Source organism: Trachurus japonicus, chromosome 12 (assembly GCF_045865225.1).
Source record: "Trachurus japonicus isolate A0001 chromosome 12, Traja_1.0".
Lineage (NCBI taxonomy): Eukaryota > Metazoa > Chordata > Actinopteri > Carangiformes > Carangidae > Trachurus > Trachurus japonicus.
The window spans coordinates 10,764,196-10,789,627 of NC_140918.1; the positions used below are offsets into that span (position 1 = coordinate 10,764,196).

Genomic DNA, 25,432 nt, shown 5'->3' on the forward strand with positions numbered 1-25,432 from the left:
TGAACTGACTCCAAACACAGAGAAGTGGGAGGATAGACGTATTTATTTCTCTTTAAAACAGGGCAGAGGTGCCATGATGTCACAGTTACATTAGTACGAACTGATTATTTACAAAAGAAAGAAAGCAAAAAGCAAAAAAAAAAAAAGTGTTTCGTTTCTGATTACATTCACTTTGAACAACCTGCTTAACTTGTTATCAAACAAATGCTTTTTGGGGTGAAAGAGCTTCAGCCGGCGTCTCTCCACTTAGCTTTAGGGCTGAGTTTCATCTGGCTTCACTTCCTCTCTCACCCACATCGTTCAGCTAGAAGCTCTAAAATCAAAAAAGGCGGAAGAGTGAAGACTGGCGACTGCTACAAATCTGTTGTCATCGACCTGACCCGAGACTGAAATGTGTGAAATAGAAGTTTTAAAATGTTTGTCTTATAAAAAGATCCAGAGTCCAGAGTTGTTGTTTTTTTTTTACTCTGAAAGAAATGTATTACGACGTTTTTCTGAGTATTTCTATAAAAATCAATTGGATAGCTTTGGATTTTTATAGCAATAGCTCCTGTAAATATCAACTCTGGACTTTGTCTCAGCATCATTTTTAATTTTTAGACAGAAATTACAAAGACCACATGACTCGACCATGTCAATGTGCAGTAAATGTGAAATACTGATGGGGAGGCTGAGGTGGGAATACTGCAGTTTAATTTAAATCAGTCTGATGTTTTCATAGCAACAAGACTGGTAAAAAAAAACAAAACACAGATCCTGCTAGCCCTCAGTAATGTCTGGTAGGACACAAATTTGAAATGGACTCCAAATGAAGGAAGGACAATAATTTGGGGATTCCAGCCACGAGGCACTTCACTATATTGATTTTATCGGTGCGACAACGATGACAACACCTTGCTCCCACCCGAAGCTACATCTTCTCGTTAAACTAAGGCATTTGGGCTCGACTCAGTCACAAAAAATGCTTTGCGGACTCTCAGTGAAAATGTTAGCGACACTATTTACATTATTTAACATTCAAAATACAGGATGTGCTGCTATGACACTGGAACATATTAACAAATATGACACAAATACAAAGCTGAGCAAATAATGTACATGAACTCTGTTTTTTGTACATTAAATATATAAGAAAAAACTCTTGTCCCCCCGCCGCTCCATCGGCACCAACCTGAGGTGTTTTCATTAGAGAGACGGGGTCAGAGAGGTCAAGTCTTATTTCATAGGGGTCATGGGTTCACGACAGCCCTCTGGACTTAATACGGCCGAGATGAGAATCATCTCAAATCAATCGATCGTGTTGTTTTACTCACAAAAGTTAGCAGCTTCAAAAAAGAAAGCTGGGAAATGACTAATTAGGAAAAATATGAAAAATCAACACAAAATAGAAACTAAATATTTGTATCTATTAGCGAAGACCTTTTTCGTTTATCTTTACAAACCTCTTATAGAACATACATACATTTAAATATTAATATATATCTGTCAGAAAATAGACACGACCTGACATGACGGCTACTCTTACAAGTCGGTGAAAAGGGAAAAGATGGAATCAGCTGCTGCCACTGCAACATGTGGGAGGGAAGGTAACGGCCAGCTGCTGGGTGCAATCACTCAGGAGACTCTGAATGTCCTTTAGATTTAGAAGAACAGCTATTTACTATTTTATCAATTAAACCATCATGATGGGAAGGAAACATGTGGTAGGTAGGATAACTGCTATTTATGCTACATTATGATGTCAGGGTTCAGTTCAATTGAAAGTGATATCTCAGGGGGATTAAAGGTTGTCTCACAGGTGTTTGATTTGCAGCCACCAGATGGCGACATTATTACCCATCCTCCCCTACTGGATCTAAACTTGTAGGCGAGAGCCGGGGAGGAGAAACTCCCTGTGAGGGCGGCAGAGCAGGCGTCAGTCTGAAGGGAACGGGGTCGTCGGAGCTTCACGGGGGATTCTTCTGTCCTTGTGTCTCAGCGCTGTGGAGACGGAAGATTTAGATTTACTGAGGAAATATTCACAGATGACGCATGAAAAAACAAAAAGATGAGTGAACTCTGGTACCATGGAGTATTAGGGCTACACTGAGATTTTTTTTTCACAGACTACGAGAAAGAAGTCATAGTTTTACGAGAAAAAATTCAGAACTTTACGATAATAAAGTCACAATATTATAACCTGTTGTTTTAGAGGAGGGAAGTTGTTAAAATGAGGCCGTGGAGCATTTTGTGAGGTAGGTTTCACAAACAAGGAGATACTTAATCTTTTGGCACATCAGCACCACATTGTCATCCGTATCAGAACTTAATATGCAAAAAAATGCATCTATTCCGCAGAAAAAAAAACAGGCGGATTTGGAGGAAATTGACGCTTTATTCTTGTAAAACTATAACTTTATTCTCGAAGTCTGTGAACATTTGCTTTTCTCAATGTGGCCCTGATACTCCGTGGTACTCCGGTGCCTGGTGTTACCTGGGAGCTTTAGAACAGGATGGGTTTGCCGTCGGTTTTCTCCTGGACGTAGGAGGTGAAGCGCTTGAGGAACTTGGGGTATTCTCTCTTCGCCACGGCCCTGAGCACGGAGGCAGGAGCCCAACCTCCAGGATTTACTGCACACACACGCACACACACACACAAAAAAGGTGAACATTTTGTTTTTGAACACTTTAGATTTTGCCTTTATATATATATGCACACACACACACACCATAAAAATGTTTAACATGCTCATGCTTTGTATCTTGTTTTCAGCACAACTTCATCTATTTTTTCACTTTAAGCTACTTTATTCACACACTGCGGCCAAAAATACACAAAAATCATCAAATCCGAACTGAAAAAAACAAACAAAAAAACCCCACGTCAGATTTTTCTGGAACATTCATCAGCTGATTCGACCACTCTTCCCCCAATATATGGAAGAAAATGCAACGCCTGCCCCTCCCATCCCATCCCCCGGATAAATATATTTTATACTATCAAATTAAAACTATCATATATCTATCAAAGTCAAATAAAAACTAGGAGAGAGTTTCAAAACTGCATTTTCGACTGAAGTTGACGGCAGCGCTCAAGACGCTCTAGTTTAGTTTTTTTACGGCGCTTCGAAGACGTCATGTGATCTGAGCAGCAGGGAGGGTGTTAGCGTTCACCACCCAAGTTCTTAGCCAATAGTCAACACAGTGTTTTCTACAGGTCTGATCAAACAGCCTCAGTCTGGAGAATCCCGGTTTAGTTTCTGGGTGTTTACCGTCTTGTGTCGGCTGTCTGCTGCTGACAGCGGCAAAATCTTTTGTAAATTACATTTAAGACTTTTAATGCCTCCTAACACCCACCCACACACACACACACACACACACACACACACTCTGTGCTTTTTGGCTTCAGACGCACACACTCACCATTTGCGACATAGGTGATTTTACACAGGATGTTGTCTCTGCTGATCTCTTTATCTCCCTCCGGTGGACTGACCAGGGTCTGGCAGATCATGCCGATGTTGATTTTGGCTCTGACACACTTGTTGGTCGGCTGCGGGACGAGACGGGACGTAGAATGAGGAAAAAAATGATAAAAATAACTGTGTCGGCCTGGTGTCGGGAGTGGATCTGACCGGACGTGAGGACCGACGGCTCACCTGTGCGTCGTCGTGATCCACAGAGAAGTTGCAGACCAGCCAGGTGTCTGGGTCGTTCTCGTTGTTGGCCAGGATCTTCCTCATGGCGGACAGGTAGAGCACGTCCCGCTGAGACGCAGGCCACACCCTCTGTTTGGTACAAAAGGGGATTAGAACGAGTCGATACGTTTCACTGATGCTGCTGCTGACTGAGCGGTGATTGCGTCTGATCTCGTGGCTCTTACCTTGTGGGTTTGATAGACAATAGCTGCGTTTTCTGACAACGACTCCACAACGTTGAAGTTTTCGATGGTGGCTAGAGGAGGCAGAGGACACGGAGGATTACATTGAGGTATTTTAACAGAGAACGGTTTCTGAAGTCGCTCTGAGTTCAAGTTAAACAAGGAGGGACTTACTCTCCCAGTCGTTGCGATAGGCCGTGTCCCAGAAGTAGTGGCAGACTTCGTGACCGGTCACCCCCTTCACTGAGTGGGTGGCCTTCAGCGGGTCCAGAACAATCCCATTTTCCTCCACCTCTCTCCTGTAAACCTACACACACACAAACACACACACACACGCCGAATCTGAGCCAAACAGTCCACCACCACATTTCCAAAAGGAGAACTCGTAAACCATAAATTCTCAAATAGAGGCCCAGGCTTTTATTTGCTTCAACTGCCGAACTGACCGGGCTTATATTAGAGACAGGCGTTTATTTGATTTTGAACAAATCTTATACTCAGTAAAGATGGAAAATATATAATATAATCAAAAAACTTCTGTTCTCACTGTTTAAAAGGGTAAGAGAAGGAAAGAGCCGGATCCAGAGCACACATTCATTTAGAAGTTACCGTAAATGTTCAACCATAGACTGTACACAGGCTCTGGCTCTTTCCATGGGTTGGAGTTCTTAACGGGTTGAAGACATATACTAATAACCTTTTTTTTTGGCCTTAAAACAAATGTGTTCTTTTAGTGTTGGAGTAAAACTTTTGAATTCTCAACATAACGATTTGAAGGGTTGAACAGATATTTTTCATTTTAAAAAATTTATAAAGAGAAACAAATTAGAAAATATGAATTGGAAATTTGACTGGATGTTTAATTTAGAGTTGTCTTGGTCTTGTAAATTAACTTGTTTTGTTTGTTTGATGTAATCAAGTGTGTAGATGAACGTGTAGGTGACTGGAAGTGACAGAGATCCTTTGAGTTTAAGTGAGGGGCAGACATGAATAAGGATTATATTCTTCTTACTGCTCCTTTCCAATCATGAAAAGTGTTGATCTGAAAGTAATTATGGATTTGTGGAACATCAAATTGTATTGTACTTGTACAGACCCGGCATCTGTTTGAGAATTTACAGCAAATCTAGTAGACTACGGTCCAGAGTGAGTGATATCTACACCTTACCTTCATCTCTCCCTCTTCTACGACCAGCTGCCAGTTGGCGTCTCCACCGACGTCCTGCAGGGAGTAGGTCATGTGGGTCTGCACCATCTCCTCCACCTATAAAACAACAGGACCAGGGACACAACACAACAGGGCGGTCACATCGATTATGTAATAAACAACTTGAAAAGGTCGGCAGATATTCACCACAGCAGGATGGAGTCGACGTGCACATTGAACCGGACGAGGACAACAACAAATCAAACACACGTCTGGCGGCTCGTATCTCTGCCTGTGATCTACGTTAATGTCACTGAAGGAGTAAAGTAACAGGCTGCATCCAACAGTCGCCCCCCAGAACACAGAGCAACAGTAACACAGAAGGCACGAACCACACAAACCCATGCAGGCTGCAAACGGACTGGGACATGACAGTGCCCAGGCCTGTGGATGGATCATTGTGCTGCTGTTACTTCCAGTGACTGAGTTGCTTTGTTCAAACAGTCTCTACTTTACTAACTGTGATGAGACAGACATCAAAGGAAATGACCATCCTCAGGAAAAATAAAAATCAATCAACAAAACAACTCTGCTCTGAGCACTCCACCAGAGCTTTAAGATCTGTCTCAAGTGGAGATTGTAATATTCCTAAGCGTAGCTCTGCCTTTGCTCAATCTGCCTTTTCTTTTAAATCTGTCAAATCATGGAACAATCTTCCAACTAATCTGAAACTTTGTACAGACTTCAATGTTTTCTCCCGGGAAGTCAAACAATAGATCCTAAGAAATCAGTCATGTCAGCATTAATCATGAGCCTAAATTATTTTTAACCTTGGCAAAGTGTAAAGTATTTTAATAACTCTATGTTTTGTTAACTGATATGAAATAGGCCTATGTCCTGAGTGTTTGTGATGTGTGAGAGGGTGTATATGCATATGTGTATGGATGTTTAGAACGCTATGTAAATTGATAATTCTTACATTTCTATTGTTCTTATTCACCTGCCCAGGGACTACGGATGGAAAGTAGCTAGTAAGCTAAATCCGGTACAAGGCATCTCTTCTCATCTCGAGACTAATGTTATTTTGTATATTGTCCCTGATACAAATAAACTTATTAAACTAAACTAAACTAAACAAGAGTTAAGTTTCCCTGATGAAAACCAGACCTTTTTTGTTTTAGCTTGAAGAAAAAAATAAATAAAATGTGACTGAAAAAAAAAAAAAAAAAGCAACACACTTGTAGCTGTGTCACAGTTCAGACGCTGCATGTGATCAAAACAAATGCAACCAGAGTGCAGCCTCTGAGTTTGGACACAGCTCATATCTAAACTTTTATGTTGCACATTGTCTTAAGAACACGAACAATCATTATTTCACAACACACAGATTAAACATGAGCTCATGCTTCATGCTGCTTCAGTCAGTTTTCTTCAATGAGCTTCTGCAGTTACTGGAGATTCATGCAGACGTGGTGTTTAGTCTTTACTAGGGATGTCTCGATCATAGATGTTCTTTATTATTGTGAGAAATAATCATGGTATTACTATTATTATTCATTAATTAATGTGTATAATCAAATATAGTTAAAATGTAATTAATATATGACCACTTGACCAAATGTTTGAAATACTGAAGTCATGTTTAAGTTTATCTTAATCACTTTTTTTTCCTATTACAAAAGACATAACATTTTAATTCCTACCAATTCATTGTTACGTTAGGTAAACTGACATTAACGTTATTTAACTGTGCATTTGCCAGGTGGGTATCCTGCAGGTGGTGATACATATTAAGACTTATTTCCTCCTTTGGCTGCTAATTTTTCACAGCATGTTTTACAGGCTGGTGAGTCGTTATCGACTTACAATAATACGTTTATTTGGAGGGAATACGTTTTCCTCTGCCAAACTTTACCACTCAGGCATCTCTGTGTTCTGCAAGACAAAGTTACACACGTGGTAACACGTAGTTGTTGTGTAACTTTGTTTTTGTTTTGTGCGTGTTGCACTGATCTGCCTCGTGGTAACAACATAATCTTTTTTGCAAAGTATTTAGGTATTTAGGAACCTTTACAACTAATTAACTGTGAAAACAAGTAATCGTGACATCCCTAGTCTTTACAGGTGAAACACAGGGGGAGGGCAGCGGTGACTGGCTGGGGCTGGGCAGTGAGTTACCTCTGCGCTGAATCTGTGGACATCATGAGGAGCACTGACTATCAGAGGAGGGGGGGGCTGACTATGAGGCTACGGGGAGGATGAAATGATGATGATGGACACATAAAATGAAGGAGAGGAAGAGTCAAGGTTTTTTTTTTTTTTTTTGCAAAAGTGAAGTGAGATGTAAAAGAAATGAAACATGTGAAATGAGAAAAAGAAGAAAAAGAGGAAGTAGCAGAAATGTAGGTGGAGCAGGTGGAGTGATGAGAGGAGCTGGTGCAGTGAAGTGAGGAAGTGAAGGATGTAAATACCTTGTCAGAGAAGCGATGTGAGCTGGGACTGGAGTAGACGTCTCCCAGGGGAACGGGGCTGGACCTCTGTATCCGGGTCTTCTCCGTCTGAGACTGGAAACACACAGACACAAACCGTTTAATCACACTTGACACAAAAAAAGATACAGATATTTTTTTTGTTTGTTTGTTTTATTCAATCTTTATTTGGAAAAACAGGATTGTGTCCTTCCTGATTCATCCATTTCCAGATTTTGTATACAGAATAAAAAATATATATATATATTCTTTCCACAATTTAAGATTAAACAGTCCACACTTTTCCAATCAACACTACTCAAGTTCATATTCACCTGTTCTTCAATTTTGTCTTGTCTGTCGAGAGCAGCTTCGACTGCATCAAAGAACTCGTCCTCGTTGATGAGGCTGTTTGGACCCTCCTGTGACCAGAGCGCAGAGCGAGCGTTACACCACAGCGTCTTAAACAGGCCAAAGTTCATGTTCATGTTGTGTTGTTTACAAATTACTTCACCTCGTAATCTGGACCCCCGAAGTGAGACTTTTTCTTCAACTCGTTGAGAGCCGATTTGTAGCTTTCCTCTATTCTTCGCCTCTTCTCCATCTCCTACGCACACAAGCATCCAAAAATCAATCCACAGCCACAAGAGTGGGACAGCAGAAAGACACAGTGTGGACAGTTTGCTGATCGAGCACCAGATCCCACAGTATCCTTCTCTACCACATTCTCTACATTCTCATTTTTCTGAACTGATATCATTAAATGAATAAAAACAATCACTGTCAAAATATTTCATGGAGGTTTCTTATTAAAATATGGAGAGTTGTTGTTTAAATAATTGATAAAACAGGTTTATCTGGACGTTGCAGAAATGTTACACACCTTGTCCAGTCTCTTTTGCCAGCTGTCCTCTCTCTTCACCATGAGGTCGATACAGTGGGACAGAGTAGCCAGGATCCCGGCTGTGGTGGCCTTGAATGTGATGGCTTCACCCTTAAAGTCTATGCCATTGATTCCTTTGGGACTCAAGGACTGGAACACTACACAAAAAGACAAGCGGAGGAACCACATTAAATGTTTTTTCTTTTAAATCGTACAGCTTTGATTGGTGTTTGTTTAGTTCTGAACATTTTTTTTTATTTTACATAGAAATAACCAAGTTTTTTCAGGGGTTTAAGGAAGAATTCATCACTACTCACATTTTTCTTTGCTGCCATTGTTGTTGTGCAGAAAGTCTCCATTAGGCCGGGTGTTGGGGAAGTCATCTTCATCATCCTCAACAACTAAAATAATAATAGTAAAAAGAAACACAAATGTTAGAAGTCAAGAGGGAAAACAGACACAAAAACAACTAACAGGTAGTTAGTGCACACAGGCCAAATCTTAAAGGACCCTACTGAGAGTCCAGCAGGGCTCCAGGACAGGGTAGCGCCCTGTGGCCCATTCACAACTCAAACTACACCACACACACACACACACAAACACACACACACACAGTGAGTGCACCATCAGACTGACAGAACTCTGCTGTGCTGGACAACATGACAATGGTCTGGTTTCATCTTCAGAATAGAGAGAGGGTGAGATAGGAAGGGGAGAGCGAGGGGCAGAGAGAGGGAGGTGAGGAGGAGAACAAAAGCAGGGCTTCATTCAGTGTGGTCATCCACAGACACACAGCGCAGGCTGCCATGAACAAATGTTCAGCCAGCCAAGGGAGAGAGAGAGCGGCCTGGAGAATGACTGCTTTCTGAGTCTCATCACACGCACACAAGCACATTCCTCACAACACACAGTACATGTTTCTTATAAAACAACTAATGTTTCCACAGTCTGTGTCTGGAATATGCAAACTTAGAAAAAAGAAGTCCATATGTTTGTAATCAATTCTTGTTTCTGGTTCCTTGAATGCACCGGTTTTACTTCTTTTTATTCATTTGATTTGGTTTAAAAATTACCATTCAGTCCATACAAATCGTTATTTAAGCATTATATATACACAACAAACAAAACCCCAAACAACTAACAATCATACAAAACAAGACAAGGACACAGATTAAAAGGAAAAAAGAAAAGAGAAGAAAAAAAAATCAAGAAGAAAACAAAAAAAAGAAAAAGAAAGGGAAAGCTTTGAGGGCAGAGATCGAAGCAATCTTGTACATAAGTGCAAGGATCCTCCATTATCCATAATAATATTTCTATGTATGTTGTCTTAACTATGAAACCAATAATGCTTTGATCTGCTCTCTTCCTTTTTCCAGTGGTTTTACTTGAACATCATTTCTCTGATTAATAATAAACCTAGAAAGCTCGAGTGGCTGGGAGGGAAGATCTATTTAGTGAAGTACGGGGCCCACACTGGATATGAAAGGATGACACTACTTACTTCTTATTTGGTTCAGATACAGGATGTGTATACTATGTAGACTTGCTAGGGTGTCGTGTTTTTGCTTTGTTTTTTGTTTTGTGGATCTATGTTTTGTGTTGTAGGTCTGGCTTGATTTGTATGTTGTTGCTGGACTGCAGACTCCTTTTTATTTTATTTTTCTGTTTGTAAAGAAAAAAAGAAGAAGACTGGTATGACTGGTATATTATTCTTATTCATGTTAACTGTATTAATATAACAGTTATTTCTTTGTATTTGTCTGACCAAAACATCAATAAAAAAAATAAACCTAGAAAGCTGAAGTGTGGTGTGTTTAAAAAATAGTATCGATTTCAATAAAGTATTCAACAAAAATCCCCCTTTAAGAAGACGAAACTGAGAAACAAGAGCTGATCAATAGGAGCGTGGGTGCGTGAGGTTCTTACTTTTGTCTCTCTGCAGCTCGTCCTTGGACACGGCATCTGAACAGCTGTCAAAGTATTTCTGCAGTGTGTCCACCTGCCTGCACAAAATATCTCTGAAGGTCTCCATCTCTGCCAGCTTCTCCCTCAGGCTGTGACCCTTCTGAGCAAACAGTAAAGCAACACAGTGGTTAAAAAGCTTCCTTTGCACCACTAAGAAATCATTCCAGTATGTATCTGCTGACAAAATTCAACCGCTTGTGTGTGTGTGTGTACATCTAAAAATATCCAAATATCCCTTATGTGTACACATGGAGAAGTGAAACCAGTGCCTTCTTCAGTGAGAGTAAACATGAAGCAGAGAGCTCACCTTAAAGGAGGATGTGGAGGTGGCAGAGTAGCCGCTGGTGGCCGACGTGAGAGACAGCATGGAGCCATGTCTCCGCAGACTGGACTCTGAGCCGTAGCCAGAATCGGCCTGTGAAGGGGGAAAGAAAAAAAAAAACAAGCAAGACATAAAGAAAACAAGTCAGCCATGTGGTAACAAACAATTATTTCATTTAAGCCCAAGATTTAATCAAAACGGCGGGCTGAGCGGCAGAAGAAGAGACCATGATTCAATTAACAGCGACTTATTAAACAAACACAGTGACAGAAAACAAAAAACAGAGTTAAACTGTCCTGACAGCTGTGACCTGAAGCGCTCTCATCACTCCACAACACGCAGGTATGTGTTTCACACGTTTCCAAATACTGTCATGTCTCTTTATATTTTGCAGGAGTCCAATTATTAACTACAACAACAGCAAAAGATAACCTTCATATAGTATATATACTTTATTTTATCATTATTTTCTCCTTCTCTTTCTCTCTTTTCATATGATTTTTTTGGTAATTTATTTGGAAGGGAAGAAAAAACCCACTTGTGTACTACTGGAATGACATGTTAAGTAAATTTGTAAACCAAAGTGGAATAAAAAAATATACTAAAAAAAGATAACCTTCATAACACTGGTCTTAAGGTTGTGATGAGTCATTTGTGACATCAACACATCTGCATCTGACACAGATCCAGTGACCATGGCAACACAACTCAGCTGACTTCCTGTAAAGCCGACCTGTTCCCCTTTTCCTTTTTACGTAACAGCCCGGTCCTCAGAATAGACGGTGGGTGACGGTGGAGGTAGACAGACCGCTGACATGCCCGTAGAGCTGTGTATATGTGTGTGTGTGTGTGTTTGTGTGTGTTGCCCCTTTAAGAGACACTTCCCACTTTCGGCCACAGGGGGGCAGGGCATGTAAACGCACGTGACAGGCATTTGTAAGAGCTTCAGGGTTACTGTCGGTCAACGACCAAGAGTAACTCCGCCTGAGTTCACATGGATTTCTGTCACTGCTGTTCGCCCTTTAGCCAACATACTCCTACCCCACTGACTTCATCAGAACAGATAGCGCTGTCTGACTGTGCCGCTTAATCTGTTTGATGACAGAGGAGAAAAACAAAATGTATCCAAGCAAGGAGAGGCTCAAGTGTTAGATACAAATAAGAAAATACTAAATAAAAAAGGGTTAGTGAAAGTAGCACCTATCAGCTGCTGGATGTCCTGTCAAACAATATCAATATCAACTGTTTATTATAATACACCGACATCTTCTTCAGCTGCATCCAACAGAGAAATACTGTGCAACTGTTGTGTAAGCATCTGATGGTTCACGTCTCAGTACACACACACACACACACACACACACACACACACACACAATCTAGATTTTTGACGAGGGAGGTGAAGCAATAAAAGATAAGACTTTTCATAAGACAGCCTGTCACCCTGACTGTTATCATTAGATCATAAATACATGCTCACCCACTCCTTCACAATCATTTTACACTAATAGACAGTTTGAGACTGTTTTATTTTGACTCTTGTTATAAAAAGGCACTTGCATTGCTTTCTATTTTGTTGTTGTTATTGAATTTGTGTGTATTTTTCATGGAAGTATTTTGTATAAGCCCATTGAGGGTTTTTAACCTCTCCTGCACTTACTATTCTTGTTTTGTTTCTGTTTTTGTAATAGTCCTTGATTTTTATGGTGCAAAATAAACAAAACTCAGCTAAAACTAAAACTAAAACCCTCACTGCACACGTCACACGTCCAGCACAGCTTGCTGTAATTACGACCGTATCCTAGAGACAAGTGTTGTTTTCATTTTCAGATGCTTCGCTGTCTCAAAAAAAAAAACTACAGGAAGACTCGAGTGTTAGTGTGTTGTTGTGTCTCCTTGGAGACGCTCGGCCGGACCTCTGAGTGCTCTGAGTAATGTAGGTTACAAAGAGAAGCAGGACCTTCTAGGAAGCAGAGTTTTCAGTGGTGACTCATTGTGGGTGGGATGGTGATGGGATGGTGATGGCTGGGTGTGCATGTTGTTGTGTGCACAGGGCTGACTCCCCCTCCTGCGCCGTCTGAGTCACGGTGGCTCCCTGGCGCTGGGATGAGCGGGGGAGGGAGAGAGAGGGGGGAGGGAGGGAAGGAGGGAGGGAAGCCAGAAGGGGCGAGGCAGGGGGGTTCCCAAACTCACTCGACAAGTGAAGTGAGCAGCGTGTGTTTCTGGAGACAGACTGAAGGTGTGGTGGCTGCATTACAGAACTATATCAAACAAACGTCGCTCTGATTGTGTCTGCCTTTGATCGTGTTGTCAAACATACAAATGAGTACGTGAAAATATCTTGATATCCTGAGACTGTTTGTTTGTTTATTTCGCACACCACACAGTGTCGACATGTGGATCATACAAAAGACAGTTGTGTGGAGCCCCAAAGGTCTCCCAAGAAGCTACTGAAAGCTGATGGTGGGAGTCTAAGCGGGAAGATTGTCACAAAGATATTTACCAGCAACAACATGATACAATAACCTATGCCATGAATTAGGCAGTTTTTCTTTCAGTTTCTTCTTGAAGACGGAGGTGGATTGAGATGTTTTCAGGCTCTCGTCGAGCCCTTTCCAGATCTGGTTGTTATACTTTGGCCAGTGCATTTCAGTCGTCTTTTCTTTCCGTATAAGATGTGTATTTCTGGTGTCGTCAGTATGCACAGGGCAGCTGACTGGGACGAGCTTGAAGAGCCCAGGATTCAAGTTATGGACATCATAAATGCATTTTGATGAACATTGAACTCTGCCTCAGGAGATTAAAGCTATGGAAGAGGGAAGAGAGAGACCCAGGGATTTTTTTTTTCTTTTCTAATTTTGATTTGTTTTGTTTTTTACACAAATTAAGTGTTGGGGTGGTGAAGAACAGGACTATATTGGTCTAAAACGTGCAACATTTTGATGCTTATTATGTGCATTGAAGGACTAGAATTATCCAGTAAAGTACAATAACACATAATGTCGAATATGGGCCTTTCATTCTTTTCTAATCAGCTACACTATTTACTTTTGTGATTTCATCATTAGACATTTCTCCAGACTGAGCATTCAGACTTTTAAGACACATAGAGAAACAGGTTGCATCTTATGCTCCTATGCTTGACTACATAACAAAAGGTTTGTTGTCCATCCATTAATATTTTTCATTGATTAATCATTCTTTATTTGGTTTACTTATAATAAGCAATCAAAATATAGGATTCAAAATGCTTTAAATTGTCAATATCAGCTCACTTTGACATTGCTTGTTGAGATGTCAGCCATTTTAAAAAGAGACATACTGTACAGGAAGTTTGGAAGGCCACACAAGATATCGTTATAAAGGGCCAGTTGTCGTCTTAAATAAACAACAGGACTTAATAAGGTGACATGCATAGTATAAGAGAAATGAGCTACAACATGATGTGCACCACAGTGTACAGAAATGTACTGCTGGGTCTCAGGACGATATGATGCACTTGGAAACCATCCTAATCTTTCGCATGTGGGGATGACTAATAATCACTAGGCTGCACAGGTTACATGTTATTCTTTTCACACACATGCACTGAATGTCTATAACAGGTGTCACTTGTGCTCTCCCTGCACTACACTGCTCTTCACACAGCACCTAAAGGCCGAGCCTGTTTTCAGCCCTTGTGTAAATTCACATTGTACCGGTATCTAAGGTAAACAACACAGCAGGAGAAACCAGGTCTAGCTGACTCTCTCTCCTCCAGGACAGGGCAGGTTAACCTTAATCGTTCAGGGCCGTTCCCAGAAAAAAAAATCATTTAAACAGGTTTATCTTTTCACTGTGTTGACGAAACAGCTATCGACAAGTCTTGTTGTAACCTTTTACAGGGTTAGCAAAGCAAAGTCTCAGCCCTGTGATAAAAGCCCTTGCATAATTCATGCACCAGCAGCAGCTAATCATTTCAAATTAAAGTTTATCTCCAAACACAGATTGAACTCTGTGAAAATATTCTACAGTGATTAATATTTTGCTCAACAAAGTTTTTTCTAGGGGTGCCGAAAATGATCGTTTCAAAGATGCATCGAGATGATTGACGATGATGTTGTTCACATACAGAGAGAGTGATTTATTTTATTTTAAAGCACAATGCCAAGATTTAAGTGAAAAAAAATGTATAAATTATATTTTCTATTTTATTTTATGTAAATAAAAAGTTATCATATTTATCTGACTATTTAATGTTAAACAATGAAAACGCCATGTGTGGAAACAGAAAATTGAGGATGTGATTCACCAAACCGAATCGTAGACTGATGAATCTTAATTAAGATGCACACCATTTCCCGCATAAAATTGAAATGTCTGGAAGCACATCTATGTTTACATCCCAGCTGAGAAAGCCCTTTACCCGGGGTTCACACGGATGTCGGAGCAGCAAGTATCAATATGGCGAGTGGAGGAAAGACCAGAGACTCAACTAGCAAGCGTATTAAACTGTGGTAGTTAGTATCTCTTATTTGTCCATGTTGTTTGTTTGTCAGCTTGTAACTGGCAGTTGTAGACACTGTCACATACAAAATGTCAGTGTATGTACTGGCAACGTTTAAGATTTATTCTGTGAGCCCCACCCACTTGAGTCCCAGCAAGTTCACAGGGAAGGTCTGCGGTTTGTATGAATCCCAGGACGGTTTTATGAGACTGTCATCGGTTGGAAACTCTCACTCATTGCTTATTTTGGCCGTGATACAGTTATAAAAAACACCATATGAACATGCTAACAAGGTTAACTCTTTCACAATCTTTTAACGATCCACTGGTTCACTAGTTAACCCAAACACACACTTGCCATTACAATTTACTGTCCTTCAAGTCAAACTGAAATAATCCTCTCTCTGGCAGAACAGAAACACACACAATAGCAAGATGATAATCATTTGTTGCAAAATGTGACAAATACTTGGGTGTTACCGGGTGTTATGGCAAGTGTGCATGACTTACCATGTGCATCTCAATGGCGTCAATCCAGTATTGTCTGTGCTCTGGGTCTTGTGCTCTTAGATACCACACGCTGTCATTTACGCTTATGTCCAGCCGGCACTCATCAAATGCATGAAGCTGGAAAAAAAAAACACACACACAGAGAAAAATGGTTAGATTTATGAGTGTGCACTGTTGGTTCCAAGTATCAGTCATTATGACTGAAATCCTCTTGACTTTTGCCAGAAGCTGAGACAGGATTAGATATTGGAGGATTCTGTGAAACGAGCCCTGTTTTTGAGAAGCCAGCTGGCAAGACAACTGTGATATGGCTGTGATACCAGAGGGAAAAAAAGAAGAAAAAAAGCCAGTGTCTTTCCTTCACAGGAAGTGCAGAGAGGGACATATGCCTGTGCTGGTCATTCATGTAGTAAATAGCCATTAAAATGAACCCGAATAAGCAAACTGTTAAAATCTCCCTGCTGTGCGTTAGTTACATGGTGGGCGACAATCTGCTCTTGATGGCAAATCCGCCGCAGTCACACAGCGATGCGAGTCAAATGTCGTGATCGTAGACCCAGTCTCGTAGGGATAAGAGCGTACCAGAGACACAGCGAGTCTCCCCTTTCAGACGCTGTCCCACAGGGGGGAGAAGTGGCGGATAACTGGCCTTTTAAGGCAACTTGCAGCACGGAGCATATTCCTAACAGCCCTCCAGTGTACTGTCAGCGCTGTAGGACTGCTGCGCTGGCATGGCCAGTAACCAAAGACTGGGAGTATGTGTGTGTTCCTCTGTGTGTGTGTGTGTCTGTGTGCGTGATGGTGACAGCGATGGTATTTACCTGTGCGGTCTTCTACAATGAGTCTCAGTGCCCAACTATTGTTAGACCCACAGGAGAAGAGACCTTTAAAATGAAAGTCTGGCTATGATGAAATCTTTACTAGTGGAGGGGGGAGAGAATCTGCAGTGCTGCAAGAACTAGTACTGTACAGTGGCTCTTTTCACTGAGGAGGAATTTGCAGTTGCAGTAAACAACTGTGCTGTTTGTTTATTTAAGCCTCTTATCGACTGTTTGGCTTCATTAATCAGTATGGTATTGTGAGTTTAAGTATTATAATTATAACGTATTGATTATTCACTTCTACAGTATCTAAAAACGTCCCATTCACTGTGTCAAGCTACAATAAACCAGGCACAGGCCGTACGAGCATTAACAATTGCAAGCTTGCAGTCTAATATGAATGCTTGTGCCCAGAGACGATCTGAGCACCAAAACCATTACCGAGGATCCTATTACTTTGGTGAGCTGGCTGAGTAATAAACGGGCCACTACGGTGCTTTTAAGGAGGTTTCATTGCTGGAGTGTGACTTGGCTTCGGCTGCCTGACACCTGGACAGCGCCGAGGCCAAGACCAGATGCTCGGCGTCGGTAATGCACGACATGAGGATGAATGCTGGAAGCTTTCCACATCAGCTGCCCTGAAAGTAACTACCAGCAGCAATTTGCATGAAATCTGCACCACCAGCAGCAGCAGCAGCAGAGACACACGGACAAGAAGAGGAAGCTCGAGCAGGGAAGGAAACAAGCTTGATGCATTTGTAATCAAAAAAAGAAGAAAGGAAGACCAGCAGCATCCTCTTGTCTTCAACACAGGACTACACACTAATATGTGAGACTAATTATGTTGTTAATTATTATGTTTTTTTTTCTTCTTCTCATTATTACATGTATCATTATTGTTTTGCATTATTCATTCACGTATTTATTTTTTTCCTATATTCACTGTATAATCGCTAACTTTTTTCTACTTATTTTTTCGTTATCATCTTATCATTTAATTATTCCTTATTTTCTTGTCTTTACTTGTAACAAATTTGGTTTTTGAATATGTTCTTCATGGGTGAGGTTTTCATATAAGCCCTTTTGGGTTTCATACCTCCCCTTCACATATCCCAATCATAATGATTGTTCATAGTACTATTTGAAATGATTATGTTCATGCAAAATAAGAATAAATAAATAAAAACATTGTTTAAAAAAAAAAAGCTCCAACAACCCACTGACTGGACTTATCACTACTAAATCAAATCTCAACAAATATAACCTTAAAATCAACAGTTAAACAAATGTTACAGTGAGTAGGAGTATTAATCTCGTGAACTACAACCTCGTGATATTATAGAGACAGGTGGGATGTTCCTGCATACATCTTGCCTGCTAGGGGAAATTTTAATGTCATTTGGTTGCTAGGTAATTGAGAAAATGAGTTCCTCTCGCCCACCTCTGGACGATAAGGTCACGGTTATATTGAGGTGGAGGAAGGAAAGCCTGCACCAGGTTTCAGAAGTTTACAGGGATCCAAGGCTACAGTAAACAGTAATCCATCAGGGGAAGGTCATCGCAGCAGCCTTGTTGCACTTCACTAGAAGACATGACGCGCTGAAAATGATCCCAGCAGCCTGTGGGTTCTATGTGAAAGTCAAGCAGACGTAAAGGGCGGTTAAAGATATACAGAGTGTTTACTTTGGGTGTCTGACTTCTTGCGCATGTAGGCTGTGTGTTGGTTGATGGATAAACAGCTGAAGAAATAATATGGGATCATCAACACACAGAAATGCTGCGGTTCAATACCTCTGTGTCTCTCCACAGGTACAAAGAAATGGATATTTTAGATCGAATAGAGAAAAGCACTTTACATCCCACGACAAATAAAATATTTAGATGACTTTGATGGCTTAAAAGGAATCAAAATCATGCTCACAACAGCTGGGTTCCCATTACAGGTTTTCGCAAAATAAAGGCGATATGTCTGAACTTTACGTTCAATGATACGTTGTGTGATGTTCTCGAACCAAAATAAGTGTTTTTTATTTGCGATATTTAGGTTTTGCACATTTCTGGGGTAATGGAAACGCACCTACCGGTAGTGATGCTTCATGATAAATTCTTAAAAAGATTCATGACAAACCTTAGCAGTAATGTTTTGGTCTACTCCAATGTACTGTAACAAACTAAACCGTCACACAACAGAGATCTTGTATCTTCCTCTTAATTAAGGTGATTGTTTTGTCATCTTTGCCCAATTTCTGCTGGTGAGGAGCCTCCGTGTGTCGGCAACTCTTTCTGATGTCTAACAAACGGCCCAGATTTTTTTGCAGGGCCCAACGTTGTCAGTGTCAGCCTTTGATTCCAGAAGCATTTGTGTGTCGTGTTTGTTTTGGATAGTTTTCAGCTGTACGGTCTTGCAGGGGAGCACGCTAGCGAGGAGGAGACAAACTATTCAGTGCTGTTTTGTGTATCAAGCGATATGAATGCCAAAATCAAAATGATAAGACAAAGCAGCTTCTCTCTGTCTCTGTTCTCTTCAAACATAAACTTCCTACTCAAGCTTCAAAAAGACTCTCTTTTCTGTCCTCTCCCGTCCAACCCCTTTGGAGCTGGTGTACGTGTCTGCAGTCACAATCTCCAAAAGTGAAGGGACGGGAGCTCCCTTTAAAACCGGACCTACTGGAACCAATGCAAACACAGAGAAACTACAAAGCTGCTCAAAAACCTCACTTGAATTTCATTACTCATTTGTGCAAATTTAAAACTCATAATTATGCTCTCTGGAAAACTGGGACATTCAGTGTTTTGTTCTTGCAACATTTTCTACTATGGTCTGTTGTTGCCTAGATAGAACATCTTTCTGCAGACTGGACACTAAAACGGGATCCCCATCGCCCTTGAGCAGGAAACACTGACTCACCAAGTGGTCAGAGCGTAAGGCGAGGAAAAAGGAAACTAAATCAACGAGGGCGACGAGGGCAAGAACAACACTCTGTCCTTGAAATACACACACACATATCTACAGGCTGGAGGATGTGTTCCTGGACCCTGCTCATGACCCCAAATGTGTAGAGGATGTCACATCCTATGAGGAAGAGTCTCATTTCCTGGCTGACACTTTTCAATTTCCATAAAACCTTACGTCAACACCACCAACGGTCTGTGTGTATAAGGTCCATACTTAATCCTTGAACTCTTTTCCACCACCTCGAGGGTTTCACTTTGATGTGATGAGGGAAAATCCAAGTCGTCACATCCAGCTCCACTACCTGCTACACATGCAGTCTGCACTACTCGCCGATTCCAGTGAGAGAAGGACTTACAAGTAGGCCAGTGTGCTCTCATTTACTGACCACAGATCTAAAAATGGCGGTGGTCGCTAGCAGCGTTTGTAGGTACAATTGCTCCAACAGGCGAGCTTACAATCACATATTTGAATTTCATGAAAACATCGGAAAGTAAAAATACCCTTGATATGAAATGCGCCATATAAATAAAGCTGCCTTGTCTTGCAACTGCTACTGTGTCTATTACATTGTCACACCATTTTGACTTTGTCACAGATAGAACGGGAACAAGGGGCTTATCAATCATATGTGGTCAGTGAGTAGGCCTTTTTTGATGCATTGCTGCAGCATTAAATGTTGTAAAATGTCTTATTATTTCCCCAAATACCATCCAGTTACATATAGACCATGCACTTCACAGTGAAACACTAAATGTATAGCACATAGGGGGATAATTGGTCATGGTTAGCCAACTGTACCACTATTTTTCAGATTGGAGGGGGTTAAAGTTTCTATTTAATACAATCAAAGATAATGTTGACTTGCTGAATAGCTTGTGTTGATTTGCAAACCTGGTTACTTAGCACTAATTCCAGTGTTATCCATCTGAACTCACAGATATGTTGGCTGATGCACTAAATGATATCAAATTCAACAGGTATAATTAAGTTCCTTGGGGATTATGGAGGCTGATCTACCTGTGCTATTGTATCCAGAGAGGTGGTGGACACAATGAAACAACCAGTGTATATGCAATCCAATCCAACAGAGTGAATACTCCCTTAAGCTCATTGTCCAATTCTCTTTTCCTGGGCCAAACAGATGCTCCTGTTACTTGTAATGTTTCAATTTCTGAGAAATGACTCCTGGAACCTGTTTTTCTACAATGAAGAAATCTGTGTCCTCTCACAGTTTGCAATTTGTGAGTGACTCAGAGCAACGTAAGACAAGTGACTTCCCTCTGAGCTTTACCCATACTGCATTTGCACATGTCTTTGCACATGGATTGATGGGGTTAGTCATAATATGGAAACTCTTTCACGTGATTCTAATCTTGTAGCCATATTCAAATCTCTGTGTTGCAATGGATGTGCGAGTCAGCTATTCATTGTTGCCTCTCTTTATATCTATCTAAAGAAATATATCTGGACACATCACCGGTGTCTTACAACACTGTGTCTTGGAACTAGCTTCAGAGGAAATGTCAGAGCTACGGGGAGGAAGGACAAGATGGAGAATTCAAAGAAAGAAATACTGCTGAAGAAGAGAAAATATTTATGCTCAGTAATGTTCAGAAAAAAAAAAGTCTGTTGATGATCATCACCAGCTGTTGCTATTCATTATTTACGCCCTAGACTTCTGAGGCATGTTTCCATTAGAATGAGAAATAACTACAGTAGAGCACCACATGCAGGTTAATATTTACATAGGCTGGGAATGGATAAAGCTGAATAAATACAGCTAATAGCAAAGCCTGTTTCATGCTGACTGGGAACAGTAACCTATTCATTTCCCTTGTTCGTGTTTGGAGAGAGACAGAGACTGAGCCTCAGTCAATGACTGACCTGGAATCTCCACTGAAACACGATGAAAGGTGAAACGGTGCGCACACGCAGCTTCAAACACTGTTGACACATTTGGATTTATTTTATCTGTGCTTAGCTGAATGTGAGAGTTCTTCTGAATCCTTGAAAACAGGATATTATTGAAAGTCTGGAGTGTTAGCTTTAATATAATGTCTGCTACTTCTATCACAGCTGCTGTGGTTTGTCCTATACAGTAGCACCGCATTACTAATCTCATGATGCAGTCTTACAACATAGCATGCTGTTTTTGTGACTAGAAGAGTCACCTGACAGCACAGTTACCCACAAGCGGAACTTGGGATATAATCAGGAGTTCTCTGAGAAAAGAAAAGTAAAGGTTAACAGCACTTTGTTTGAGAAAATGTAGGGTAAAGTTTCTCATTGAGCGACTCTAGCCTTAGGCCTACATATGGATTCAAGAAAGAGCTGATTCCTTTCCTAATGAATGTAAGAGAAACATATGGTGGATGCCCAACATCTGAATCACATCTTCTATATCACATGCCAAAATTCCCAAAAACATGTGAGGGGCTAAGAGAGAAAGAGAGTGTCTGGATAGAAACAGAAAACTCTGTCTTTCTTCTCTCTACAAATGTCTCCTCATCTACTCTACAGGTGAACGACTTGTTCTATTGATGGTGCATTACTGCATTAGAAAATGATACCTTCTTGTTAATAAGATGGGAACAAATTAAAGGGTTAAAGGGTTAAAGGGTTTAGACTGCACTGCATCAACTGCACAAACAATGACACAGCATTTTTGGCCCTGGCTGCTGAAAAAGTTCTTCTCAGGTCCTCATTCACACAAGTGGAGTTGTTCCCACAGGCAAGGCAAACCGAATGTAATGTGCAACACGCAAACTAAAAATTGATTTTCTACGAAGGAGCAAATTCCTTTATCTTTTTGTTATCGCTTGTGACTCGAACGAAGCACGCAGTGGTGGGGGGAAAAAGTGTGGCCAAAGCTGAAATCCAGTGAATCATGCACAGATTTCTGACTAAATAAATACACAAAGATTAGTATTATACAATTCTTCTATGGGGCATCTTTAACTTTGCAATCACCACTACTACAGTACCTACCTGAGCAGTGGTGAAAGACTACCAAGATAATGTACCTGCCAGTGATGGTAACCATTCTTAACTGATTTGTAACAATTTAATCTTGTTTTCTCGCATTTCTGATGTGATTATTGAAATGTTTACACAGCAATAACCTTGAAAAACAGAATAATTTGGTCAGAAAGCATTGATTAGCCCTAATCCTTCCTTTTAGTATGGCTCCTCCTCTATTCATAAACAACACAGCAGCATATCATTTATTGTGCTGGGAACAGACCCACTGTGGTCATCGTGGACATGCAACTAAAATGGCTTAACACCACACACCACCTGGTTGTCTGGGTTTAGCGAGTGGAGGGGTCAAACGGAAGCAACTCATGACCGAGAACAGAGAATCAGCTGAAGCTGCAGGTGACACGACACCCAGAAGTAGTTTGCGACTCTACTTTGCAATTTAAATAAACACACACAAAGTATCCTCTTGGGTCTCGAAAAAAAGCAACAGCAGTACTACACGGCACTGTTTTGGGTGGCTTAAAAACTGCAAGAATGTTGTTTCCTCCCTCTTAGCAAATGTAGATCTCTTACACAAACAGTGTTGCCGGCTCTCGTAAGACCTTTTGAAAATGTCAACAGAACAAAAGAGTGACACTCCAGGAAAAGAGCTACTTACGGTAATAATAGCTTTACTGAGGCAGAGGGAACCCCGACAGCCGTACTCGGTCTCATCCTGAGACTTGTAGTAGCTCAGTGTGTTGTTTTTCAGCACCACCCAACGGTCCTGCCAGCCGTGGATGTAGTTTGTCCACTGGAAGAAAAAAACAACGTTATATTACTAATTCTGTAGGTAAATAGAAACAACTCTACAGTGTCAAAGGAATCTTCACATAAACACCACTACTGTATGTCCAGGTGTGAGTACCAGTTTAGTTCTTGGTATGCTGGTTCAAATAGCATGTTTATATGCTGTACTTTGTGATTATGTTGTGTTGAAAGGTGTCAGCACTGTATTTACATAGAAAACAGATTAGACATCTTACAATATAATTTAATGTACAACAGAGCAACAAACCACAGCCTGAAACAACCACCACAGAGCTGAATCAACAATAATAAAAGCAATGCCAAGCTGGTCATTATTAAAGGGCTGTTAACCTGGAGAATGGTTCCCCATTTATCTGATAACTCAGAAACTAGAAACGAAACTGTATGTTCCTGATCTTAGATGCTTACACTTCTGGGTAAGCCTGAGTGGGGGGACACGTGAGAATTTATGTAAGGTGTATACTCATTAATCCTCACAAGACGTCTGACGTGTTAAGGGTTTAGTATGATTCAACAGGTGAGCTCTTCTGGATGCCAATCTGCTTAATCTCACAATATGCTTGGTTAGCAGGTCAGCGTGCAATCTGTTTAGAAACAACCAGTCTACAGTGAGATTAATACCACATTAGCTTGCCAGGCAGGGGCTTAACAAATTAAAACTGTGGTCAGTTTGCCCAAAACAAAGTCTTGCCCAAATGAGCAGAGGCAGATGGTAAAATAGGTTAGCAAGGCTTTTGTCTAGCCGTAGACTTAACTGTCTGTTTACCAAACAGGTCACAGATAGCTTCAAGTGTTGTTGTTTACACAGTGCACTCAATTAACAAGCACGGTTTATTTATACTAGATGTTTTACTACAACTTGTATGTTGTTTTTAAAAGCAGGTTTCACAGTATCACTGGACATTTGCTCTCAGCACCACATGCTGGTACATAATATAGCCTACTATCTTTGAAATTAGCTCATCTGTCTCCAACCACAATATACCTTTGGCAAAAACTAACACCTGCCCCAATTATTTAACAGCATTGTGGAATCAGCTGTGATCACCAGATGCTTGCACAGCACCAGTATTAAATTTAAAACCTGGGATCAAGTGTCAACACGACCCACCCACACACACAACTACCACAGTGGATGGATTAGAAACTATTTTTTGATAGATTTGCGAGCTAATGCAGCTACACCCCAGTATTCAGTTTCAGTTGGGCTTTCAGGGGGTTTTCCTATCGCTTCAGCGGGGATTACTGAGCTAATATAGCTGGGTAGCAGTGACGGGACGGTAAAGGATCCTGGATAACTCTTTACCTCCAACAGACATGCCATGATTTGTCATAACACTCACTGCCTGACTGCCTCGTTTAAGCCCCCATAATAATGAACGCAGGCGTCTACTTGACAGTTATGCCCTTAGCACTTGGCACTGACACTGACAGATGAGCATACAGGGAAGAAATTCAGTTTGGTGGAAGAGGGAAAAAAAAAACAGAAAAAAAAACCACGACTTACCTTACTGAGGATCCCGCAGCATTGGCCACCGGTACTGACGGGATGTCCAGTTTCCTCTCTCGGCTCTAAATCTTCCTCGGAACCGGAGGAGTTCCAGCTCTGATTGTCTGACATTTTCCTTTTGGCGTTTTAAACGGCAAACAGTTCACAAACCGACAGTAAAAAATAAAAACAAACAAAACAAAAAACGATATGAACTTCGCATGTAACGCTAAGGTAGGAAAATATAAAGCCAGCAAGCAACAATCACCGAATCATGATGTATTGATTGACATCGACTGGCTGATACTGTAGCTGCTCTCGATACTTAACCCAGCCGCCCCGCGTGCGTAGACGTTGGTTAAGGTTTGCCGTTAGGTGGTTGACGTTAACGTTAGTTCAGTTTAAAAAAGCGGTTGGCACACACATTCCATTCCGTGGTCAAACATTCCAGGTGAACGTTAGGACTGGAGCTGTCAACTCCGCTGCTGCTGCTGCCGCCCCTTTTCAACGGCGTTTTACGTTGAGTCGCCGAGAGTGGCATAAAAAAACGCGGATATATGTGGCAGAGGGTCACACAGGTAATCCGTAGTCGACTTCCCTTTCCAGCGAAAACACTGCGGACGTCCGGGCCGGGCCGCGGTTGGGTTGGTTGGTTGGTTGGTGGTGGTGGGGGGCAACAGTTGTTTACCTCCGTGGACTGGCTCTCCAGCTCATCGCCATGTTCAACTGACGTCT

General features: G+C 41.1%; 1 protein-coding gene across 2 annotated transcripts; it reads right to left on the reverse strand.

Annotated features, from left to right (window-relative positions):
- Positions 1-25: 25 nt before the first annotated feature.
- On the reverse strand, positions 26-25,432 carry LOC146977131 (ceramide transfer protein-like). 2 transcript variants are annotated; one of them, XM_085793116.1, is made up of 18 exons: positions 24,716-25,432; positions 23,057-23,191; positions 15,640-15,756; positions 10,630-10,737; positions 10,284-10,422; positions 8,675-8,758; positions 8,358-8,515; positions 7,989-8,081; positions 7,810-7,896; positions 7,478-7,570; positions 7,185-7,253; positions 5,028-5,123; positions 4,034-4,166; positions 3,863-3,933; positions 3,639-3,767; positions 3,403-3,532; positions 2,474-2,610; positions 26-1,980 (listed from the first exon to the last, which is right to left on the reverse strand). In XM_085793116.1, exons 1-17 carry the CDS (start codon positions 24,827-24,829, stop codon positions 2,483-2,485), a joined length of 1,884 nt encoding a protein of 627 aa, XP_085649242.1. In that variant the 5' UTR covers positions 24,830-25,432; the 3' UTR covers positions 26-1,980; positions 2,474-2,482. The 2 variants fall into 2 exon arrangements, with proteins under 2 accessions (XP_085649242.1, XP_085649243.1); XM_085793117.1 differs by lacking the exon at positions 7,185-7,253.